The following is a 20,877-nucleotide window of genomic DNA, read 5'->3' as shown; positions in this document are numbered from 1 at the left end:
ACGAGTCCCGCATCGGGCTCTCTGCTCAGCAGGGAGCCTGCTTCCTCCTCTCTCTCTCTCTGCCTGCCTCTCTGCCTTGTGATCTCTCTCTGTCAAATAAATAAATAAAATCTTAAAAAAAAAAAAAAAGTTGCCAGGGTTAGCCTGTGTGCGTTCTGAATCTGAGCATTCTTCTGCTCTCCCTGTGGGCACCAGGCAGCAGAAGGGGGTTCCTTGGCTGACCTGTCCAATAGGGATTAGAACCCTGAGTCACACCCACACCTGGGCTGGGACCCCGATACTCTGCACAGTTATCTGTTATCCCCTTCTGGGATTGAGGTGGGCACCTTGTTGCTTTTATACGGCAAAATTAAGGGGTTCCACTGTGAACGGTCAAATTGCCTTGAACTCTAATGTCGCCAAGCCCACTCTATGAATATTCTCTTATCCTTAATTCTTGCTGGGATGCTGAATGGGAAGTTTTTATTTTTGTTTTTAGGATTTTACCTATTTATTTGAGAGAGAGAAAGAGAGCAGGCGGAGCAGCAGATGGACAGGGAGAAACAGACGCCCTGCTGAGCAAGGAGCCTGAAGTGAGGCTCAAACCCAGGACCCTGGGAACATGACATGAGCGGAAGGGAGATGCTTGACTCACTGAGACACCCAGGTGCCCCTGAACAGGAACTTCCTGCTTCCATTGCCCGCCTAAACTTGCCGTACTGCCCCAGGATTAAACGCTGCATTTTCTGGTTGCTTCTTAAGAGGCAGCCTCTATAGTCAGGTTAATTTATCCATGACCCGGTCATTACCCTATGGCTAAATTACCCAGTTTATGGTCCCCTCTGAAGTCTGTGAGTATTCTTTTCAAATGAGGCTATGTGGGTCTACATAGAAGTTGGCATGAAAAAAAAAAAAAAAAAAAACAACCCACTTATTGTGGTGTGAAGGTCAGGATGCACTTGAATGAGGTTTGTTGTTGGTAAATCAGAAATAACCCCGCAGTTCTGACTGGTAATTCACAGTAGTGATAAAATACCTTTCCCTCCGGTCCCCCATTAAGGGCGGCATTTGGGAAAAGGCAGGGCGTGGGAACACATGAGGAAAGTGAACAGCCTCACATATTTGCTGAACACAAAGACACTCAGGACAAAAGACACTCCACTGGGTGGGTCAGCTTGAGAACTCTGAACCCCCCTGGACACTTCCATACCCAAACTGTTCGGGAAGTTAATGACTCAGATCCAGGGAGAGGTGATGAAAAGGAGAAATACACTAAATAAGTTGGAACAGTAACAGAAATGTTCTTTTGGCGTCTACTTTTTCATTACACTAGGGGAAAAACATTTTTTTTTTGAAGGGACTGGAAATTATGCTGAGAAACCTGAGTTCTGTTTTTTGAAGCCTGTAAGAGCCAACCATGGTGGCACTGTCTAAGCCACTATAGATAGTTGCTGTACTTTGTTATTTCAAAACTTTTACTTTGAAAGGGAGGCAGCTACTGAAAATTAACTTTTTATAGTGTCAAAGTGTCCAGAAAATTCCAACCAAAAGTCTTACTCCAGGAGTATATTTAAGTTCCACAGATGTTCATGGTAATTGTTTTGGGGATCACCATCCAATCAAGCGTTCGTAAGTCAGTCATAACGTATTTCATTCTATTTACCTTCTTTGTTCCTACTCTCCACACCATACTGCACTCTGAGCCCCCACTCCTAAGCCCCTGACCTCAGAGTCAGTGCACTGGGGACCCCTCCCCTCCCCACTGCAGTTGAAAAATCTTACCAACCATCGACTCCACATCGGTTACCTCCCTGTCCAGGGTGGAGACATTGAAGAAACTTGTTAAGCTTATGGGAGCCCAGGCAAAAGGCATCCGGTATTTCCCCAAACGCTGGCAGAAGGCTTCTGCTTGAAGTTTTAGTTTTTCAATCTTTTCTTTACTCTAGAGGAAAGCGGAAAGACACAAGCAGAAACAAACAATATGGCGCCAGCACCAAGTCAACGGTCTCTGCCATGGATATGACAGCCACTTCCAAAGTCCCTACCCTACTAATTAAAAAGGGTGAATGGGCAGGAGAATGATACGACTCAGGCTAGGATTCTTGCTGACAAGAGAATACAGATCAGAAATCGAAGAGTTCAGAGAAAGTCAACATTCAATTATTAAATATACCTTCAGCTAAAAAAAAAAAAAGAAGTCCAAGTATCATTATCCCAGCTAACCAACCTAACCAACAAGTGCTTTTAGGGGCTAGCTCTAAGACTTGGATCTGCACAACAAAATTCTGGAATGAAACATTTTACAAATTAAATACCAAGCTGTCAAGAGAGTCTACTTTTCAAAAGTTGCCTTGGGAAACTCTAGAAAAATCAATAATGGTTCACCACGTCCTTATTAGGTTGGTAACATGTCCAAGGTGTTCTGAGTTCAAAAGAGAAGGTAGTTTTTAAAAAATGAATGCCTTGAGTTCAAGAAATTGTATTTGAAATTTATGAGTCTGGAACAGGGTGCTCCTTAGCCAAGCCTTCTTCCAGAAAGGCTGTGTTTTAAAGAGTCACGTTGGAAACCTTTGCAAATGGATGCGGAGAAAAGATGTCCTTTTCACAGACTCAGTACCTGTGTTGCCCCAGTGAATTTATCCCATACAGAAGTCTCAGCCTATTTCCAAATAACCACACCAAAAAAGATATTTGGAAATGGGCTGGGACTGTTGAGAAAGCCCAGCAGAGCTCTGATACCTTTTAGTTTCGTGAGGTCTCTGTGGCCTTCCCAACCTGGGTCAGGGCCTTGGAACCAAGACAGCAGGATGTGGCTTTTGTCCTAGCCAAGTTCTTTTCAGACACTGGTGTCTATGTCATTTGTTGAATTCAAGAATTTATTCCTTTAAAAAAAGTTATCCATGACCAGCTTTCCTTTCTTCTTTTTAAAGACATAATTTATCAATGTCTCATATGGGGACATATTACGGACATATTATGGACTTTACTATTTTGTGGAACTTCCAAAAAAATAGCTGCTTATTCTAAGATATCACCATTTAGTAACAGCCAAAGCGTCATACCTTTCCACCATCACCTTCTTTGATAACCATGTATGGTTCGGCACAGTCTCCAATCTCTCCCTGCTGAAGGACTTTTTCAATCTACCAACAAAAAAAAATATTAAAACAAAACTCATGAATTATACCCATATAATGACATCAATGCAACCATCAAAATGAGGTTTTGTCACAGTACTTGATGACAGGGGAAGATGCTCGTGCTATTTTTTATTAAAAAATTAGGGTGAAAAAAATTAGCATGAAGAGTACTACACAGTTTTGTAAAAAAAAGAAAAAATCATAAAGGCTGAGCTAAAGGATGATAATAGATACACAGCAAATGTTAACAGTAGTTATCTTTGTATGGTGAGATTATGTGCTATTTTTATCTTCTTCCTAATGCTTATGTGTATTTTCTATTTTTAAACCATAAACATGCATTATGCCTATAATAAAAAATGCAATAAAAGTTATTTTATAAAACAGAACCCACGAGACATATGTAAGAAGTGAAAAGCTCATTTTCTTTATTATTACTTACAATGTAAAAAAGAGATATGGCCTCCGTAAAAGTCGGGTTAGGGACCAAAACCTTCCACAAAATGAATAAATGAACAGAATAAATTATCTGTAATTGTCTCGCTTGTATTTCCTATTAGGGCCGCTTCTCTGGATTTAACAGACATGGAAAGAAACTGAAAGGCATGGAATGCGGCAGCTTTTCACTTGGCTAACTGGCTGGAAATACGAATGAATGTCAGCCTGTCGAGTATCTTCTTCCATTTGGGTTCAGATGAAGGATCTGACTGGCCAGAAATGTGACCACCATGTTTGGGAGAAAGAAAAGGAGAGATCTGAAATTTGCCAACCCTCTGTTCCAAGGAAATGTAGCTGTACTTGGAGGTTGAAGAGAAAAACAAGTGGCGTTAGTCCCATTAGCCTTTGTGGAGATTAGACACCAGTAAGTCATTTAATTTCTTGGAATCTCTAGGTTGCTCTCTTGGGATCATGGGGTAATCTTTGGGATCCTGGAAGTAAAACACTGTGCTAACTAGAAAATGTTCCAAGCCTGGAACTCTGCATGGATGTGAAATAAAACCTAAATTAATAATAATATTATTATTATTACTTAAAATTTTGGGGTAAACAGTCAATAAAACTAAATATTTGGCTTAAGCTAAGTAAAATACCCAATATTCATTGTTAACCTCTAACCAGTCATTCTGGTGTGCAGAGAAAGCCTCTGGTTTTCTTACATCAGCAAAGAGTACAGCCGAGAATGCACAGTCTTCTACTTGGAATTGTCCCACATATTTTGAGTTGTACCGTACAAAGTCATAGTCTGTGACACAGTGATACAAAGGGAGAGTGAAATTTGGAAACCACAGGCCACACCTTAAATTGTCAAAGCCTGGACTTGGGAACATTTCTCTACAGGTGTCTAGAAGAACATGAACAGGTACTCTCTCCAAGACTTCCTCCACAGTAGCCTCCCAGAACAGGACCACTGAGGATAGGAGGAATAAAGCCTGTAATGGGCCCGGCTTTCTTCTGCAATCACAACTGCCCACTGAGGCCAGTATTATAACCTCCACTTTACACAAAAGGAAACAAAGTCTTGGCAAGGTTAGATAATCACCCTAAGTCCTATAGCTACAGAGTTTCAAAGCGGGGATTCAAAACCAAGAGTGTATGACTCCCAAACCCAGAGTTGTGCTAGCTTCAGATACAGGATTTGCTTGGAAAGGAAAAGGGGTCAGTTGAACATGAAACAAAATGAACAAAGTGACTCTCTCGGAGAACATGTGGACCCGTTCTGACCTCTCTTCCGCAAACATGCTCTGGGAATAAGGCAATGAGGAGAGCTTCCGAATGCAGAATGTGCAAGCCAGCCTGCGTTCAATTACCTTGACTACCAGGTAGATGTCGGAGGATGGGTAGGTGACGGAGAAGACCGCGGATCTCGCCTGACTTGAGGGGGCCACGGAGGGCGTGTAAGCACGCAGGAAGCCTTTGAACTGGTCAGAGTTCAGGTCACAGTGAAAATTTTCGGAGATCTGTAAACAAAGAGCACGGCAAAGAAGAAGTCACCTCTGCTGTTCTTCTGGTCTACGTGTGTTTAAAGGGTAAGGAACCCATGAAGAAATGTTGCCGCAAGGATAAGGGTCTTTATGACCAGGAGTGGGGGAAAAACCTGATACGCATTTTGTCGCAATTTCTAGATGTCTTGGAGCTGCTGGAGAGATGATCCTCGAAACATTTGCATTTTTATTATCCCACCCGTTATTTCCTGAATACCAATGATGCGTTGGGCACCGTGGCAAAGAAACACAAGAAATCGTCTCTGCCCCACACCCACCCCAGTCAGTTTACAGTCAAGAATGAGGAAAAAGGCAATTTTGCCATTTACTAGTAGGAGCTAGAGATAAGGGACCGCACTCGCACGGAAAAGCACAGGGGACGCTCCAGAGGGTGGGAGGTCACATCCAGTGGAGGGACGGCGATCAGGAGGCATGTGACACGGAGGGTCCCTGGATAGGGACACATGGGCAGAGCTGGAGGATGACGGTTCACTGGGGAGAGAGCCCTGCACAGAGAAGCCTGAGAAAGGTCTCAGAGCGCGCAGAGCCACGAGCGAGGGTCGCTCACAGCGAGGACACTAGCTTGACTCTCACTGGCTAACCCGGGAAGGAAGCCAGGCATGGAAATTCAAGAGTGTTTCTCATGTCGCAGGTGGCGAGGCCCCATTCGAGATTCTGAGCAAGAGCAGGGCAGGCCACGTGCTGCCAGGCTCGCCAGTGCCGTGTTAGTTAAGAGCCGCTGGGTAGTCGGGTCTCCCTTTCATCGCTAAGGTTCGTAGCTGAGAACTGGCTGCTCGGCAGAAACTACATTTACCAGCATCCTTTGCAGGTGGAGTGAGCATGTGACTAGGTTCTTTCCAATGAGCTGTGAGCACAGGGGCTGAGTCACCCAGCTGGTAACAACAGGTAAGGGGGTGAGTGTTGTCGAATGTATAGAACTGTCAAATCCCTGCACTGTATACTCAAAACTAGTATAAGAGTGTATGCCTCCTGCACTTCAACAAACCAACAAACGAAACACTTCCAGCCCTCCCCCACCCATCATTTCCCTTTTTGGGGAGTACAGTGCCAAGGACAAGGCTTAGGGAGGGTGCATACTGAAGATGGTGGAGCTCTGCCAGCAGGGGTTCTAGAACGACAGGGCAGCAGACCTCTGCTGAGCTAGCACCCACCCCACGCCACCCTGGATTGCTAAGAAACCAAGACAGAAACTTCTTTTTTAAACCAGAAGTTCTCCAAATGTGGTCCCCTGCCTAGCAGGTTCAGCATCACCAAGGAAGCTGTTAGAAATGCAGATTCTCAGGCTCCCCCGGACCTCTGGAGTCCAACGCTCTGACGGGAGCCCAGCATCTGAGATGTCAAAGTCCTCCAGGGGATCTCTGACACCCGCTCACGTGGGACAGTTACTACCTTACACTTTGGAATTTAGGGGTTAGCAGTTTTAGCAGTAAACCTACCCGAGCTGATGTACATCTCAGCTGTTATGAACATTTATCCAAAAGATACACACTTCCTTAAATACAGAGAGGTTACAGGTCAAAGGGGCAACAGCATCCTTTGTGGCTGGGTTGTTTTTGTCCTCCTCCGGGGTTCACAAAGTGACTAAACAGTAAAACTCTCCTGGAGAAGAGGCTGAGGTACTCAAAATCTCTTTCATTAAAAGGACATCACATTCAGTGAGGTCTTCATCTCATGGTCCTCACCATCCGTGACGAGATTATCTCACAGTGCAAAAACTCCCAAACAGAGGTGACATTACATATATATCCAAACTTGTCAAAAATGTATTTAAATTGCCTTGTTTATGTGTCATCCCATATGTTGCTATTTCTTTGGTCTCTCGATCCTAAACAGGCCACTACCTCCAGCAGGCTTTCCCTTCAAGATTCTTCGAAGAACATAAATGACTAACATTGCCAGATCAATCCTGCAAAAACTGCCAGGGCAGTAGGACCAGATGTGTCAAAGGTCATCTACTTTCAAATTTGATGTGTTTTTGCTGCAGAGAAGTGAGATCTGAAAAACACGCCCCCCCCCCCCCCCCAATCATGAGCAATAGTGTGCCCCCCAGGATGGAATGTTCTTTGCTTCATTACCTTTTTCCTTTCTTTAACATCATAGAGGGCAATGCTGGCAAACAGAGGCTCAATTTCAATCTCAAACCTGTCAGAGAAAGAAAAAAAATAGCATTTTAATTTAGATGATTTTGAATTTGCTGAAAGTGCTGAGCTCTATAAACTGCTTAAACATGTACGCCATTCCCCCAAAATATTTGGATAACTCCACACAGATGAGACTCATACTGGGATATTAGTGGAGAAAGATGGAGGTTGGTGGAAATTGCGCAGTCATTGGAGACTGGGCTGGATGGCACCTTCTCCTAAAAAGTACTTGTCGGGGGCACTGCAAGGGACAGAGGGCAGAATGGCGCCACAGTGGGATCCAATATGGCTCTACTTACCATTGTGGGTGCTGTGTTTTCTAATGGTAAAGCCTCTGTTTAGTCAAAGATTTTATTCCCAGTTTACCCTTTACTACTAGGGTAAGAATCCCTCTTATTCAATTCTAGGGGACAAGGCATTTCAGAGTTAAATAAAGTTTTGCTGCTTTTGCATAAATTTATAGTGGGACCATTCGTGTGGGTGGATATCTGGTCTTTCCTAATTTCTCTGTCTGGGGAGCTGCTGAGTTGCTGGGTCAGGATCAGAGCTGTGGGGACCCAGTGAGAGCTAGAAGCATGTCAGCCCTAACCGCCCATTCCCCTTGAAATGGTGGGTTTGAGGAGACCGCATATCCAGAGCATAATCTTTCCACATGTTACGGAAGACACGAGAAGCACAGATTAACATGTTCCAAGCTTCTCAGGCTAACAACCTGTGATTTAGGATCCTGTTAGCTGAGCGCACCAGGAACCAGGCCCTGGACCACCATTACGTCAGAAGCCATGGAAATTAGGCCAAATTTTGTTTCAAGGCATGTGTGAGAGGATGGCCTTATTGCTGGGTAACCTTGTCTAAAAAGAAGACTTATTTTTTTTTTTAAGATTTATTTATCTATTTGAGAGAGAGAATGAGTGGGAGAGGCAGAGGGAGAGAGAAACTCAAGCAGACTCCATGCTGAGCCCAGAGCCCATTATGGGGCTCGATCTCATGACTCCGAGATTATGAACTGAGCCCAAACCAAGAATCGGACGCTCAACCAACTGCGCCATCCAGGCATCCCTAAAAAGAGAACCTGAGGTTTTTCACAGAACCTGAGGTTTTTCTTCCTACAGGTGTATCTCCAAGGGTAGTCCCCAGAAACTTAAATTTTGAGGCAAATGAGAAGTTTATCAAAATGTAGGTTTCTTTGTCCCCCTTGAGGTCCAGTGAACCATAATCTCTTAGAGGGAAGGATGGTGCTGCAAGGTCTCCCAAAATCTGCATTTAAAACACGCTCGGGGGCTGGGGGGGGCACCTGGGCAGCTCAGGTCATGATCTCCAGGTCCTGGGGAGCCTGCATCAGGCTTCTTGCTCAGCCAGAAGTCTGCTTCTCTCTCTCTCTCCCCCTCCCTCCATTCCCCCTGCTTATTTTCTCTCTCAAATAAATAAATAAAATTTAAATCAATCAATCAGTCAATCTATCTGAGTAAACTTAATGATGCACTCAGTTTCACCAGCAAGGAGACTCCTTGAACTGAGGTTACTGTACATAAGATAGCATTAAATCTTTTATTAAAGATTTTTGCACATTAAATGCAAAAGAGAAAAATACTTTGTTGCCATCCTCTTTTTTTTTTCCCTAGGTGCTATAAACATTTGCAGATTCTACACCAGCCTGATTCTTTCTACATGCTTGAGGCTTTACATGTTTCTCGAAAGCAAAACAGTGACAGTTAGAGATCTCAACAGATTCTGAAAAATTCCCAAGCTGATAAAATCTGTAGTGGTCAAAACAGAATACTGCATGTCCGTGTCAATGGGGAAATGGGGGTCTTTAACACTACCATTACATTTTTACTATTCATAATTTTGACACTGTAGGTTTACTTATAAGAACTTGCTTTTTTTTTTTTTTTTTAAATCCGGTTTATTTGGAGTAGTTAGAAGTGGGACAGTCTCTTTGGTACATCACTCCTCTTACAGATGTATGTTGATACGGACACTATTTAAGACACTTGAGTGGGCCAAGTGCACCTCAATTCTACCTGATTCCTGCTTTGACAATGGGAAAAAACATTGCCAGAAAACTGACAATTATCATTAAGAGAAATCCAAATGGCTCTATTTGTTGTTGTTTTTTTTGTTTTGTTTTGTTCTCATAATACAGGTCTGTCTTAGTGGTCATGTTTTCCCACCTGTGAGAACTGCTGCTTTTTATTTATTGGAAGGATCTGGAAGGCTCGGTGGCATAGTGACATCAGGAGGGAGAATTTCTCCAATCCTGAAGAGCACAGTTACTGCACCTACCAGGGGCCTGATGTGCATCCTGTGGGGGTGGGTGAATGCCTCAGACAATAGGGGGCTTCCTGAGCAACGCAGAGGAGACCGGCGGTCACTTCCACTCAGTCCCCCTGCTCAAGGGCCAGCCGACTCCCACTTCCGGGTTGGCCTGCAAGGGCTAGAGGTTGCCTTTTGTAGCCCAGACTTGCCAGAGAGCTCTTTTATGAGCTGCTCATCTCCCTGTATAAGACAAAAGGCCCTCACGCCCCTCCCCCCCCCCCCCCACGCTGGGTAGAGCTGGCTGGGGGGAGGGGTTACCACATCAAGGGAGCCCCGGGTGAGCAGCTCTGCCTGCTTCTGTTCTCAGGAGAGGATCTGGGGAAACTGTTCATTAGAATCACGGAAGTTTAGGGCAAGTAGGAACTTCAAGAATGCCTGGCGGAACAACATCATTTATCCCTAAGAGCTAAAACACCCAGAGAAGCTCCCAGGGTTGAAATACAGCCTTGAATCCAGGATCCAGGTGCCCTAATTGCAAACCAGGTGCTATTTGAGGGGCCATGAAGTGACTTCAGCAGATGAATGACCCTCCTAATGGGGTATGAAAATATAATATGCTTATGTACTGTTGCCCAGATAGAGCATTTTACAACTGAATATTTTCCAGAGTCTGTGATTTGAAGTCTGTGATTTGAAGTTGGAAGAATTCTCCAAAGTAGACGTCTGCAAGAGAGGCATGCAAACCCTTCCAACTAGATATGCAACAATCTGTTTGTGTGCTGGATTTACTGTGATTTATTAGTTCATACATTTCAATTTTTCATTTATGTGTATTCAATAATGTATGTAATATTTTGATCTGCACGTATCAAATTAATACACGTCAACAAAGGACAGCGGACTTTCTCCTACTCTAAAAGTAAACCATCAAAAAAAAAAAAAATTAGAGGTAATTGCTATAAAGTAGATGTGGCAAACAGTTGGCCCACCAGGTGAATCCAGATGGCAGATATGAGGTCGTAGGATATTTAAAAAGGAAATGAGAAGGTATGTAAGAAGTCAGGAAGTCATGCAGAAAAATCTGAATTTCCTGCTTCTTTTGAAAAAGCAAAAACAAAAACAGAACAGACAGCTGGCCACAATGGGCTTGTATCCTTAGATGGTAAGAACTGGCCCTTGCTAGCAGTGGGGACTCCCTTAAAATGGTTTGCTGGAGTTCACACTGCTCTCTGGTCCTCTGAGGTCCCCGGCATGGAGACTGGGTTTTAGTAGCATTTAACGCTGTTTCAATAATCAACAAACAAGTCTCTGTGGGGGGAGAAAAAAAGCTCTGATTTGTAGCATTTTCTCATTTCTATGTTGCAAATATCCTACCGTGGCCAATTTCAAGTGAGGACGAACGGGAAGTCACTAGACACAGAGCTGGGAAGAGAAATGCACCACCGGCACTCATGAGTTAGTCAGAGTGGACTCAAGTACACCATTCACTCCTTTTCAGGTGTTCCCCCCCTCCCCCGCCCCCCACCCAGCTTTCCCTGTTCCTTCTGTTTCTCTCAGTTCCCTTCCATGACTCCCTTCAGGGTGTGCCTTTGCTATGACACAGGAGGGACCACTGGGAGAATTAGAATCTTGGGAGAGTTAGAATCTGGGTCTAGCTGACTCCAAACGCTGCTTCTCCCATCATGTCACAACCGCACACGGTTACAAGGGTGCCCCACGGCCCTCCCCATTCGAGCTCGGTCCCTACAGACACAGCTTGTCTGTAAAAGGCAAGATCAGCTCCGTGCAGTGGCTAGTATGCTTGCTGAGACTTACTTCAGGGTCAGCACCTTGACCAGTATTCTGTTGCCCAGATGTTCCTTTGGACATTCTGGCACCGGACGTATTTCCACAGCATCCTCCTATTATGAATCACATGGCGAAGAAATCATAAGTGAATTTCCATGAGGGGTTCCGGCGGGCGTGAGTCCAGGGAAGGAAAGGCTGCTGCCCAGCGCTCAACCTGCATCGGCCTTGTGTCTAACAGACAGATAACACTTTGCCTTTTATAAGAGGGTTTGTTATTCAGTCCCGAGCTTCGAAGTCAACGCTGACCGCAAACAATTTCCCCTTTAGGAAGGCAAGGCATTGGAGACAAAGAGACAGAGAGAGGAAGGAAGGAAATTGGAACACGAATAGGACTGAGTAACATCCACCAGACGGCACTGCAAAACATTACACCTATTGTTGGCGTGGTGGATTGCTTTTTTTTTTTTTTGGCTGCTCTAAGTCCCCATTCAGAACTTTTTTCCTGCCAAGTTTTTCTAGTAAAAAGTGAGTTTCATATTTGAACCCTGAGTCAGAACAGCTCACAGCAGGCTGTATGTAAACCACCGATACTCATAAGAGAGTGTCTTTCTAGCTGACCATTTTCTTAAACAGATGGGAGACTAAACATAGATTCTACACAGGCGTATCCAGGTAGAGCTTGCTGAAGTTCTAAGTACAGGAAACTTAGTAATGACACATGAGTAACAACTTAGTAATGGTAAATACACCTTTTTTTTTTTTTCCACTAACCACATTTGGGACTCTATTTTACTGCATTGGGACTCAAGACTTAAAGAGAAACACCACGATCCTAAGGAAACTTTTCACATTCAAACCTGAACTATCACAGGATCTTAATTATTTTCATGCATGCAAAGGTAATAGTGCCAAGTCCTGAAAACTTGAATTCCTGCCCTTGTCATAGACTATCCCAACACTGGTGGTCTGTAGCTCACAAGGCTCCAAAGAATGTAGTCAGGGCTAATAAAGTTTTCCTGGGCTATAAAGCATGGGAGCTCCTCCCAGATACCCGACAGCAACAGTAACATTTTTAGAAATAGCAACAGAATTGCCTTCCCGATAGCTCTAAACCCGGTTTGGTGACACAGAGAGGTTAAGTCACACCTACTCTAACCTCTATTCTCCAAGGCCCAATCCTGCTGGCCATCCTGTCCGGTGGAAGGGCTGGGCTTGTTTCCAAGGAGGCACTGCCCGACACCCACACGGAGCTCAGCTCCCTCGGAGCAAGCTCAGATCACTTGCAGGGTGACCAGAGCAGACACATCGAAAACAAGAAGCCCCCCACCATTGGAGAAGAAACTGAACATACATTCATGGGTGTCTAAGGCTCCCTCTCTCTCTGGTGTGGATTTGAATCTTGGGGATCCTTTGTTAAAAGCTCTTCATTGGGAAATGTAAACACACACAAAATTAGAGAGAAAAATGTCATGAACCATCTTTACCCATCATGTAAGTTTCAACGCATTCAAGTCGTGGGCAACCTGGTTTCACCTCTACTCCCACTTACGACCTCTCCCCACTCAATAGTGGATTACTTGGCAGCCAAGCCCCAGACATCATACAACTTCATCTGTAAATCTCTAAAAGATAGACTTCTAAAAAGAAACAGCTGTGATATCATGAGATATAATGATATTATATTATATATATATTATATATTTAATTATATATAATTATATAATATATAATATAATTATATAATTATATTATATATATATTATATATTTAATATATATATAATATAATATCATTATATCTCATGATATCACAGCTGTGCCTTTTTAGAATCATGATATATAATATCATGATTAATATCATGATATAATTTCTTATTATTACTTCTTATTCTTATTTCTTATTGCTACTAAATTTCTTATTGTTACTAAACAGTTATATTTCTTATTGATATTAAACAGTCAGTTCCAAATTTCCCCCTCTCCATTTTTTTTATTTGCAGTTTGTTAAATCATGATCCAAACAAGGTCTACATATTGATGCATTTCCTAAGTCTCTTCTAATCCATATGTGTTTCTTGAGCCTTTATAGTTATCTGAAATTGGAACTAGTTTCCAGAGAAGGAGAAGAGCAAATACAAACTTTTAAGTGGATGTCTGTAGTTTTACTTTCCTGAGTGAGTGTGTGTGTGTGTGTACATATATATATATATATTTAGAGAGAGACAGAGACAGAATGGGAGGGAGAGAGATAGTGAGAGAGAAAGACAAAGACAGTAGGAGAGACATCCCTCTCTCAGTTGACGCAGGAGATCCCGAGGCCCACACTCCATCTGCCGCCTGTGCTGGCATTATGTGAATGGATAAATCTCATCCCCCACCACCATTTTTTTCATAATTGATTTTTAGTTGGGCTCTGTCACTTACAGCCTAGGGAGATTGAATGCGAATTCTTCTGTGATCCCGAGGACAGGGGCATCTTTGTAGGGACCAATACACAGGATGCCTTTCACAGAACCGAGAGTGAATCAGGGGAAGACGTCACCTCACAGAGGCTTGGTGGTTATGTTCTCCTTTTACCTCTCCTGTAGGCTCAGTCATAACTTGGATAGAATAGTTTACCTCTCTTCTCATTCTCCTCGCCAGGAAATAAACTCAAGGTCATACTAAATAGTTTCATTAATGTGTTTCCAAAAAAAAAAAAAAAAAAATCAGCAGGGGTGATCACGTCAAGGTAGCCTCAAATTTTCCTTTCTTCCGTAGGACCATCTTTGGAGGAAGTTCAAGTTACAAGGACAAATGCGATTTCTGTGTGTATGAGCTTCAGAATATGAAAGGCTGGTAGAGGGGCCCTCCAGCATTTCAGACATAGCAATTTACAAATAATTGGCACAATCATTACAAAGCATTCCTCTCCACTCAATAAAGCATACCTAGGACCTCTTCTAGACTATAACTTCAGTCCTAATCGAGTTTCTGCATTGTTCCAGAGACCATAAAACAAAGTTCTTTCCTCAGAGTCCGTGATTCTTTTTGTAATCAGTGCAAGCCTGGACACCCTCTCATTCAGTCCCCCAGCAGGGACTTCAGCGAGCGGACATCCCACTGGGCATGTCCTCCTCACTCCTTACTTGTTTTCTCTCTCCTGGCATCCACGTGGGGACAGTTTCTGACCTACGGGCACCTCCACCATGGAACTGGGAGGAAACGGAATGTAAGTAGAAATCGAACCTATCAGGTTACTACTTCTTGACAAAGTTGGTAAAAAAAAAAAAAATCAAATTTCTATGGAAACTGAAACCACACAATGTGGTTGCTTATATCATCTTTGGATTTCAATTCGGTGGGCTCACACACAAGGCAGTCCCATGTAGAAACATAAACAGGCAACTATAAAGGTTGGGGTCACGGGGCTGGGATGCCCATTCTGTATTTTAATTTGCCTGTTGAATCTTGAACAAGATACTTAACCTTCCTGACTCTTACTCTGCAACCTGCGATAACACTGCCCAAATTATTCATGTTTATTTTTAACCTGCCTCATTCAGGAAAGGATTTGAGGCCACTGCAAATGAAATAAGTAGGTCAGAAAACCAAGGCGGCTGGAATATAAGGAGAAAGAAGGAAGGAACAAAGGAGAAGTAAATGCCAGTAAGTAAGCCACTGGATTTAGTAGCTGCAAACAGAAATTTGACCTGAAGTGAAGACTTAAGAAGAAGCTGTGCAGAGTTGTCTAAGTGTTCCTGCTTCCCCAGTGGATGCAACTTCTTCTCTGTCTGTAGGCTTGAGAGACAATTTCCCTCTGGATCCTCAATGAAGCAGGTGCTGGATGAGGAGGAGGTCTGTGTCCTCGATAATATTTGCACAGTGGACATCACGTCACATCTCGTGACTGCGGCCTCCCTTACTAGGCTTTTTTTTTTTTTTTTACCAACAGTAAGCTCATCCCAGGGCAAGTCAGCAAACACAACGCCCAGGGGTGGGGGCTTTGCACCCCTAATGGTCTTCCTGTTGGATCCGAAAATTAAATTTCTAACATTTAGAGGCAGGGATGATGGTTTATCCCTTGGGCAAAAATGCCCCCAAATTGTGGATCCTGCAACTGAGCTTTCAATAAATTTCGAACAGCAGAGCTGCTGCTGTCGCCAGTTTTGGTAAGAACCAGAAGTACAGACATTCTGACAGATAGAGGAAAGGCACAGAGCCTTCTATTAAGTATGAGGATACTAAACAGACTGGAGTCACGGTCATTTCCCATGCTAGCCATCTGAAGTACCCCAGGGAGGGACCACAAGGCAAAGCCCAAGTGATCGCACTGTCCTCGGTCAGCTCCAACATGGAAAAAAGTAGGCAACTGGGATCCTGAAGTTCATGCGTTAAGAGCACAGGTATGGGGGCACCTGGGTGGCTCAGTGGGTAAAGCCTCTGTCTTTGGCTCAGGTCATGATCCCAGGGTCCTGGGATCGAGCCCAGGCTCTCTACTCAGCGGGGAGCCTGCTTCCCTTCCTCTCTCTCTGCCTGCCTCTCTGCCTACTTGTGATCTCTGTCAAATAAACAGATAAAATCTTAAAAAAAAAAAAAAAAAGAAGAAGAACACAGGTATGTTCTTTTAGGCTGGAATGTTTTCAAAGCGATTCCCTTCAGGTTGTTCATAGAGATTATTTTTTACAAAGATCTTAACACTCGAGAATATCAAAGTTCAAGTAGCGCACGTCTTGCTGGGTTCACCCCCAAAACAGACCCCCAAATAACTGAATGGTTTGACTCACAGAGTGAGGTCACTACCTGCAGACCCTTGAAATGTTGGGAGAATGAAAAGAGACAAAAGTCAGTGAAAGTGTTTTGTAGAGAGCAATGAAAATCCTGGTTGTTATCACTGGAATCTCTTGGCAGGACTGATTAGTAACTGACAGCTATCCCACAGGCCTGTCCTAGGGAAGACAACGGCCCAGAAATCATACAACGAAGCATCCGGACAGGGCTATCTGGTCACGACTAGATAATATTCTCCTGGAGACTCAGCTTCCTCCCTGAAGCTCTCCAGCACCGGGAGGGTCGCACCCACCTCGTCCACCGACGGGTACAGGGCAAAGAGCTCGGCCTGCCGGTTGGTCCTCCGGGCCTCTTCATTCTGCTTCTCGAAGTCCTCGGCGCTCACCTGCTGCAGGAGGTTCTCCAGCCGCGGGTCAGGCGGCAGGCTGCGGAGGTCGAAGCCACAGGCGGTGAGGGGCCCTTTCCCGGTCACATCGCACAGCACGTTTAAGGGGCGGGGACGCGCCTGCGGGAAGAGACCCATCGTGTGAGAGGGAGACGGTGGGTCCAAAATGAGAACGCGAGACCCCAGCTGGTCTCACCCCTGCACCCACGTAGGACTGAGGATCGGGCCTCAAGTGGCTTCTGAGCAAACCGGAGGGTCTGACAAAAACCACAGCTTTGCTTCCTGGCCCGAATATCCTAAAATTAAATGTCTCCTTCCCACCTAGAAGCAGGTAATTACTCCTAGGATGTGGATAAACCGGTCCTTGAGGAGAGGTCTGAGAAACAGCACTGTGTTCCTTTCTGTTTGGGGCATGTTGTCTTCCGGAGGGGGGGAGCTGAATCTCTGGGGCACATCGCTCATGTCCCATGCTCGGGCAGGACACAACTGGAAGAGGCTGAACAGAGAGAAGTCTGGGGTGTGCAGGGACCTCATCCTAATCTCAATTTCAGAATTTTCTAGTTTCTAGCCGAAACTAGAAAATAAGATGACCCGAGAGGAGCCTTCCCAAAGAAACCTTCCAGAAATTCTCAGACTGAATATTATGCTTCTGAAGACTGGGATGTGGGGCTGGGAATATTCTTCTGCAGGACTTTCATAGCAGTTATAGGAAAAAGCACCAGAACAAAAAGCAGAAAAGCCCTTTGCTATTCAAAGGGCATCCTCTTTTAGCCGCAGTGTGTTTGAAAAAAAGAGTCTGAAAGCCTTCACAAAGCGGATGCTTTATTCCGTTAGGAATGTTCCGGTAATGGGGAATGGCAAACCCAACCAAAGACTTGGCAAAGACTATATAACCACAATCAGCGATATATCATAAGAATATAGATGAACTGTTATAAATAACTATAAACTTAATGGTAAAATGTTCTCAAGTTCTACTAAATGGATGTGTCACTACACAATTTCTCTATAAAATATCCTTCCTGTGACATCCATCTACCTTAAAAAAGTGTTACTCTGCTCGATCATAAATGTTACCTAACTGAATGTGCTAGCAATAATTAATATTAGTACTTTAATTACTGATTTTTTTGGCTTAGAATTGATGAGGACTTTGGGAAAATGAATTGAATTTACCAAGTTTCTTTGAAAGGATGTCAATAGAGATCATCTCCAGAATTCATCCCAAGGATATGATGGACAAGTGAGCAAGGATTGTGAGGACAACAGCATCTCTGGAACATTGTAGTATCAAAATAATAGAAAGTGTCTAAATATCTCCCCAAAGAAGTAGTATTCAAAGATTTGGGAACTTTCATATAATGGGATGTTATGCAGCCATCTGCAGAAAACCCAAGTAAACATGTATCCCTGGACAAGAAAGGTGATCACAGCACAGTGTATTGCTAATATGAAAAGGGAAGGTATTCAGTATTATCCATAATATCCTCTAATTTTTATGGAATATGTGTGTACCACGGAGGTGCACCATACACGGACTGAACTTCCGTACATTCAGGAACCTGGCCTCCCCATTCCACTCAGAAGGTGCCCAGAATGGGAGCGACATGGAAGGTGTTGCCGGTTGTCTCACAGTCTGAGCATCTCTGCACAATGAGTATTAGTCAAACACGTTTGTGTAACTTGGCTCTACAACCTAGTTGATGACTTAATGGAGTGCTGTTAGCATGCCAGATGAGGGTGCTTCATGGGGTGATGGTCATTTACCCATTGCTCTCTGTTCCAAAGTTTATACTCAGCTCTGTGATGCTGGGCCTGGTCCTCAGCAAGGCACATTTCTGCTTTGCCACCTCTCCTTTTGGGTTCTGCCAGTAGGGGGCGCTAGAGGGAGAAGGGACTTGGCGGCTCCTGGAAAGTTGGTGGTGGCAGTGAGCTCTGGCCTCCAGCGAGTTTGGACGCTTCCAGAACCATCCTCATCTTACCTCCTTGGAGGTATGAGCACCAGCCAGTCAGGCCCTTCTAAGCGGTCCAAGTCCAAACTCCCAGACCCCGTGGAGTATTTCCTCTGAGATTCCCAAGACACGGCCTCTAGCTAGGTCTGGCCCTCCCCTTGCTCTAAGGATCTAGGTTCTGATAACTCCAAACTCTTCCCACCAGACCCGTGGTTTCCAAGTGTGGTCTTGGGACTAGTAGCCTCAGCATCTCCTGGGAAACGCTAATTAGAAGTGCGAATTATCAAGCACCACCCCGACCTACTGAATGAGAAATTCTGGGGTGGGGCGTGGCCCTGTGGGTTCAAGCAAGCCCTCCAGGGGATTGCGATAAAGATCCAGATTTAGAGCCTCTGCTCTGGGCCCAAGCCGCAGGATGGCCTGCTGTTTCCAGCTCTTATTTCTGTAGGACCTGAATTCTCCCATTTGGTTCTCTCGGTCTTTCCACACTGGTTAACCAATTCCTTATATTATATTTCCTTTGTTGAGATACCTGGTGTGGCTTCTGTCTGACCAAAACAAGGAAAAATTCAGTTGCTCATGATATAAAATAAAAACTGAATTTAGTCAAAATTCCCAATGAAAAATCCCTTAAAAATCTACAGAGTGCAGATGTCCCATGCTTCAGGAAGCCCATCATATTCAGCCCTGGAACTGATGGCTGATTCCTCTGCAGTGCTCAGATTAAGTAGTCAGCTGGGCGGTAGAGACCACACTGTTGGAACATAGGTATTATTGTAAAACTCTCTAGTCATTTACCATTCAGCGTGGTGAGATGCTTATAATGGGAGAGCCTGAAAGCTTAAAACTCCATAGGTGTTTTAAATTTCAGAAGATGCTCTATAAAACTTGAACAAATTTCTTCCCCTTTGTTTTATTTTTCCTATTTATAAAATGGACAAGTTGGAATAGAGCCCTGGCTTTCTTTAAAATTTTTTTAATTGTGCTAAAATATACAGAATGTAAAATTTTCCATCTTCATCCTTTTCTAGAGTACAGCTCGTAGGGTGAAGGACATTCACACTGTTGTGCAAACCACCATCCACAATTCTTTCCGTTGGTACCCATTTGTACTACAGTCTGTACCCATTACAAGATAATCTCCATTCCTCCCACTCCCAACAGTCCTGACAACCACCAGTCTATGTTTGGTCTCTAGGAATCTGAGGGACTCTAGGACTGAGGGACTCTAGGGACCTCACACAAGTGGAATTATATAATTTATGTTCTTTCATGACTGGTTTATTTTACTTAGAAGGTACGGGCACTAAGGAAGAGCAGGCATTGACCTAAATACTTAACACATATTAACTCATTTAATACTCAAACAACCCCATGTGTTAGTTACTATTTGGTGTCATTGTGACCAGTGTTATGGACTTGAACATTTGTGTCCCTGAAATATTCATGTGTCGAAATCCTACTGCCTAACAGGCTAATGGGAGGTAGGGCCTTTGGGAAGTGATCAGGTCATAAAGATGGGGCCTTCGTCAATAGAATTAGTGCCCTTATAAGAGATATGAGAAAGTTTGTTTTCTTTCAGTCTCCACTGTGTGGTGATACAACAAGGTGTCTGCAAACCAGCAAGAGGACTCTTACCAGAAATGAAATCACTGACACCTTGATCTTGGAACTTCCCACCTCTGAACTATGAGAAAAAAATAAATGTCTGGTGTTTTAGCGACCCCAGTCTATTGTACTCTATTATTCAGCCCAAGTTGACTAAGACAGTTCACTTCCCTTCAGGCGCCTGGGTGGCTAGTAGGTTAAGCATCTGACTCTTGGTTTCAGCTCTAGTCATGATCTCAGGGTCATGAGATCAAGCCCTAAGTGAGGACTCACATTCAGTGGGGGGTCTGCTTGAGATTCTCTCCCTCTCCCTCTCCGTCTGCTGCTCCCCCCTCACATGAATATGGTCTCGCTCTCTCTCGCTCTCTCTCTCTCTCTAAAATAAGTAAAAAAAAAAATGCTTTAAAGAAAGACAGCTTTCCCTGAATAATTAATAAGTACTTGTTAGAGAAACTGTATAAAATTGAGAAAAGATACTTTTTAAGAAGACACAAGAGTCCTAGTACCCCAAGATACTGCCCTCTATATTTCTGTAGGCATGCCTTTCCTACCAAATTCAAGAGTTGGATTCTTGATTTTGGGTTAACATATTAGTATTTCCCATAGTTTCAACATTCTCTTCTAAGGTTTCAGGGGCTGTGTGGTTTTAACGGACACACACAGTATATATGCTCAACTACTCCTCCACAGAACCTCTGCCTGAGTTCTCAAACTTTCCAGTTAACCATGGCTGTCCTTTTCTAGAGCAATCACTCAAATATATCCAACATAGTGTATCAGATTCAAAACACTACTTTGCCTCGTTAGCTCAGCTGTTTCCATTTTTTCCCCAAAGGGTTTAAATATTCTCAAA

At 43.8% G+C, this 20,877-nt stretch overlaps 1 protein-coding gene across 4 annotated transcripts in view; it reads right to left on the bottom strand.

Moving 5' to 3' along the window:
* The window catches only part of DOCK8 (dedicator of cytokinesis 8), a 201,974-nt gene that overhangs the window by 105,260 nt on the left and 75,837 nt on the right, over window positions 1-20,877 (bottom strand). For all 4 annotated transcript variants that reach the window (XM_059411918.1, XM_059411919.1, XM_059411921.1 and 1 more), the window contains 6 exons: window positions 16,372-16,584; window positions 11,338-11,423; window positions 7,198-7,264; window positions 4,928-5,077; window positions 3,042-3,122; window positions 1,762-1,921 (listed from right to left, as the gene is read on the bottom strand). In XM_059411918.1, the coding sequence (XP_059267901.1) occupies window positions 1,762-1,921; window positions 3,042-3,122; window positions 4,928-5,077; window positions 7,198-7,264; window positions 11,338-11,423; window positions 16,372-16,584 (757 nt within the window). The remainder of the gene's footprint in view (window positions 1-1,761; window positions 1,922-3,041; window positions 3,123-4,927; window positions 5,078-7,197; window positions 7,265-11,337; window positions 11,424-16,371; window positions 16,585-20,877) is intronic.

Source organism: Mustela nigripes, chromosome 9 (assembly GCF_022355385.1).
Source record: "Mustela nigripes isolate SB6536 chromosome 9, MUSNIG.SB6536, whole genome shotgun sequence".
Lineage (NCBI taxonomy): Eukaryota > Metazoa > Chordata > Mammalia > Carnivora > Mustelidae > Mustela > Mustela nigripes.
This window is presented reverse-complemented; position numbering and strand designations above follow the sequence as displayed.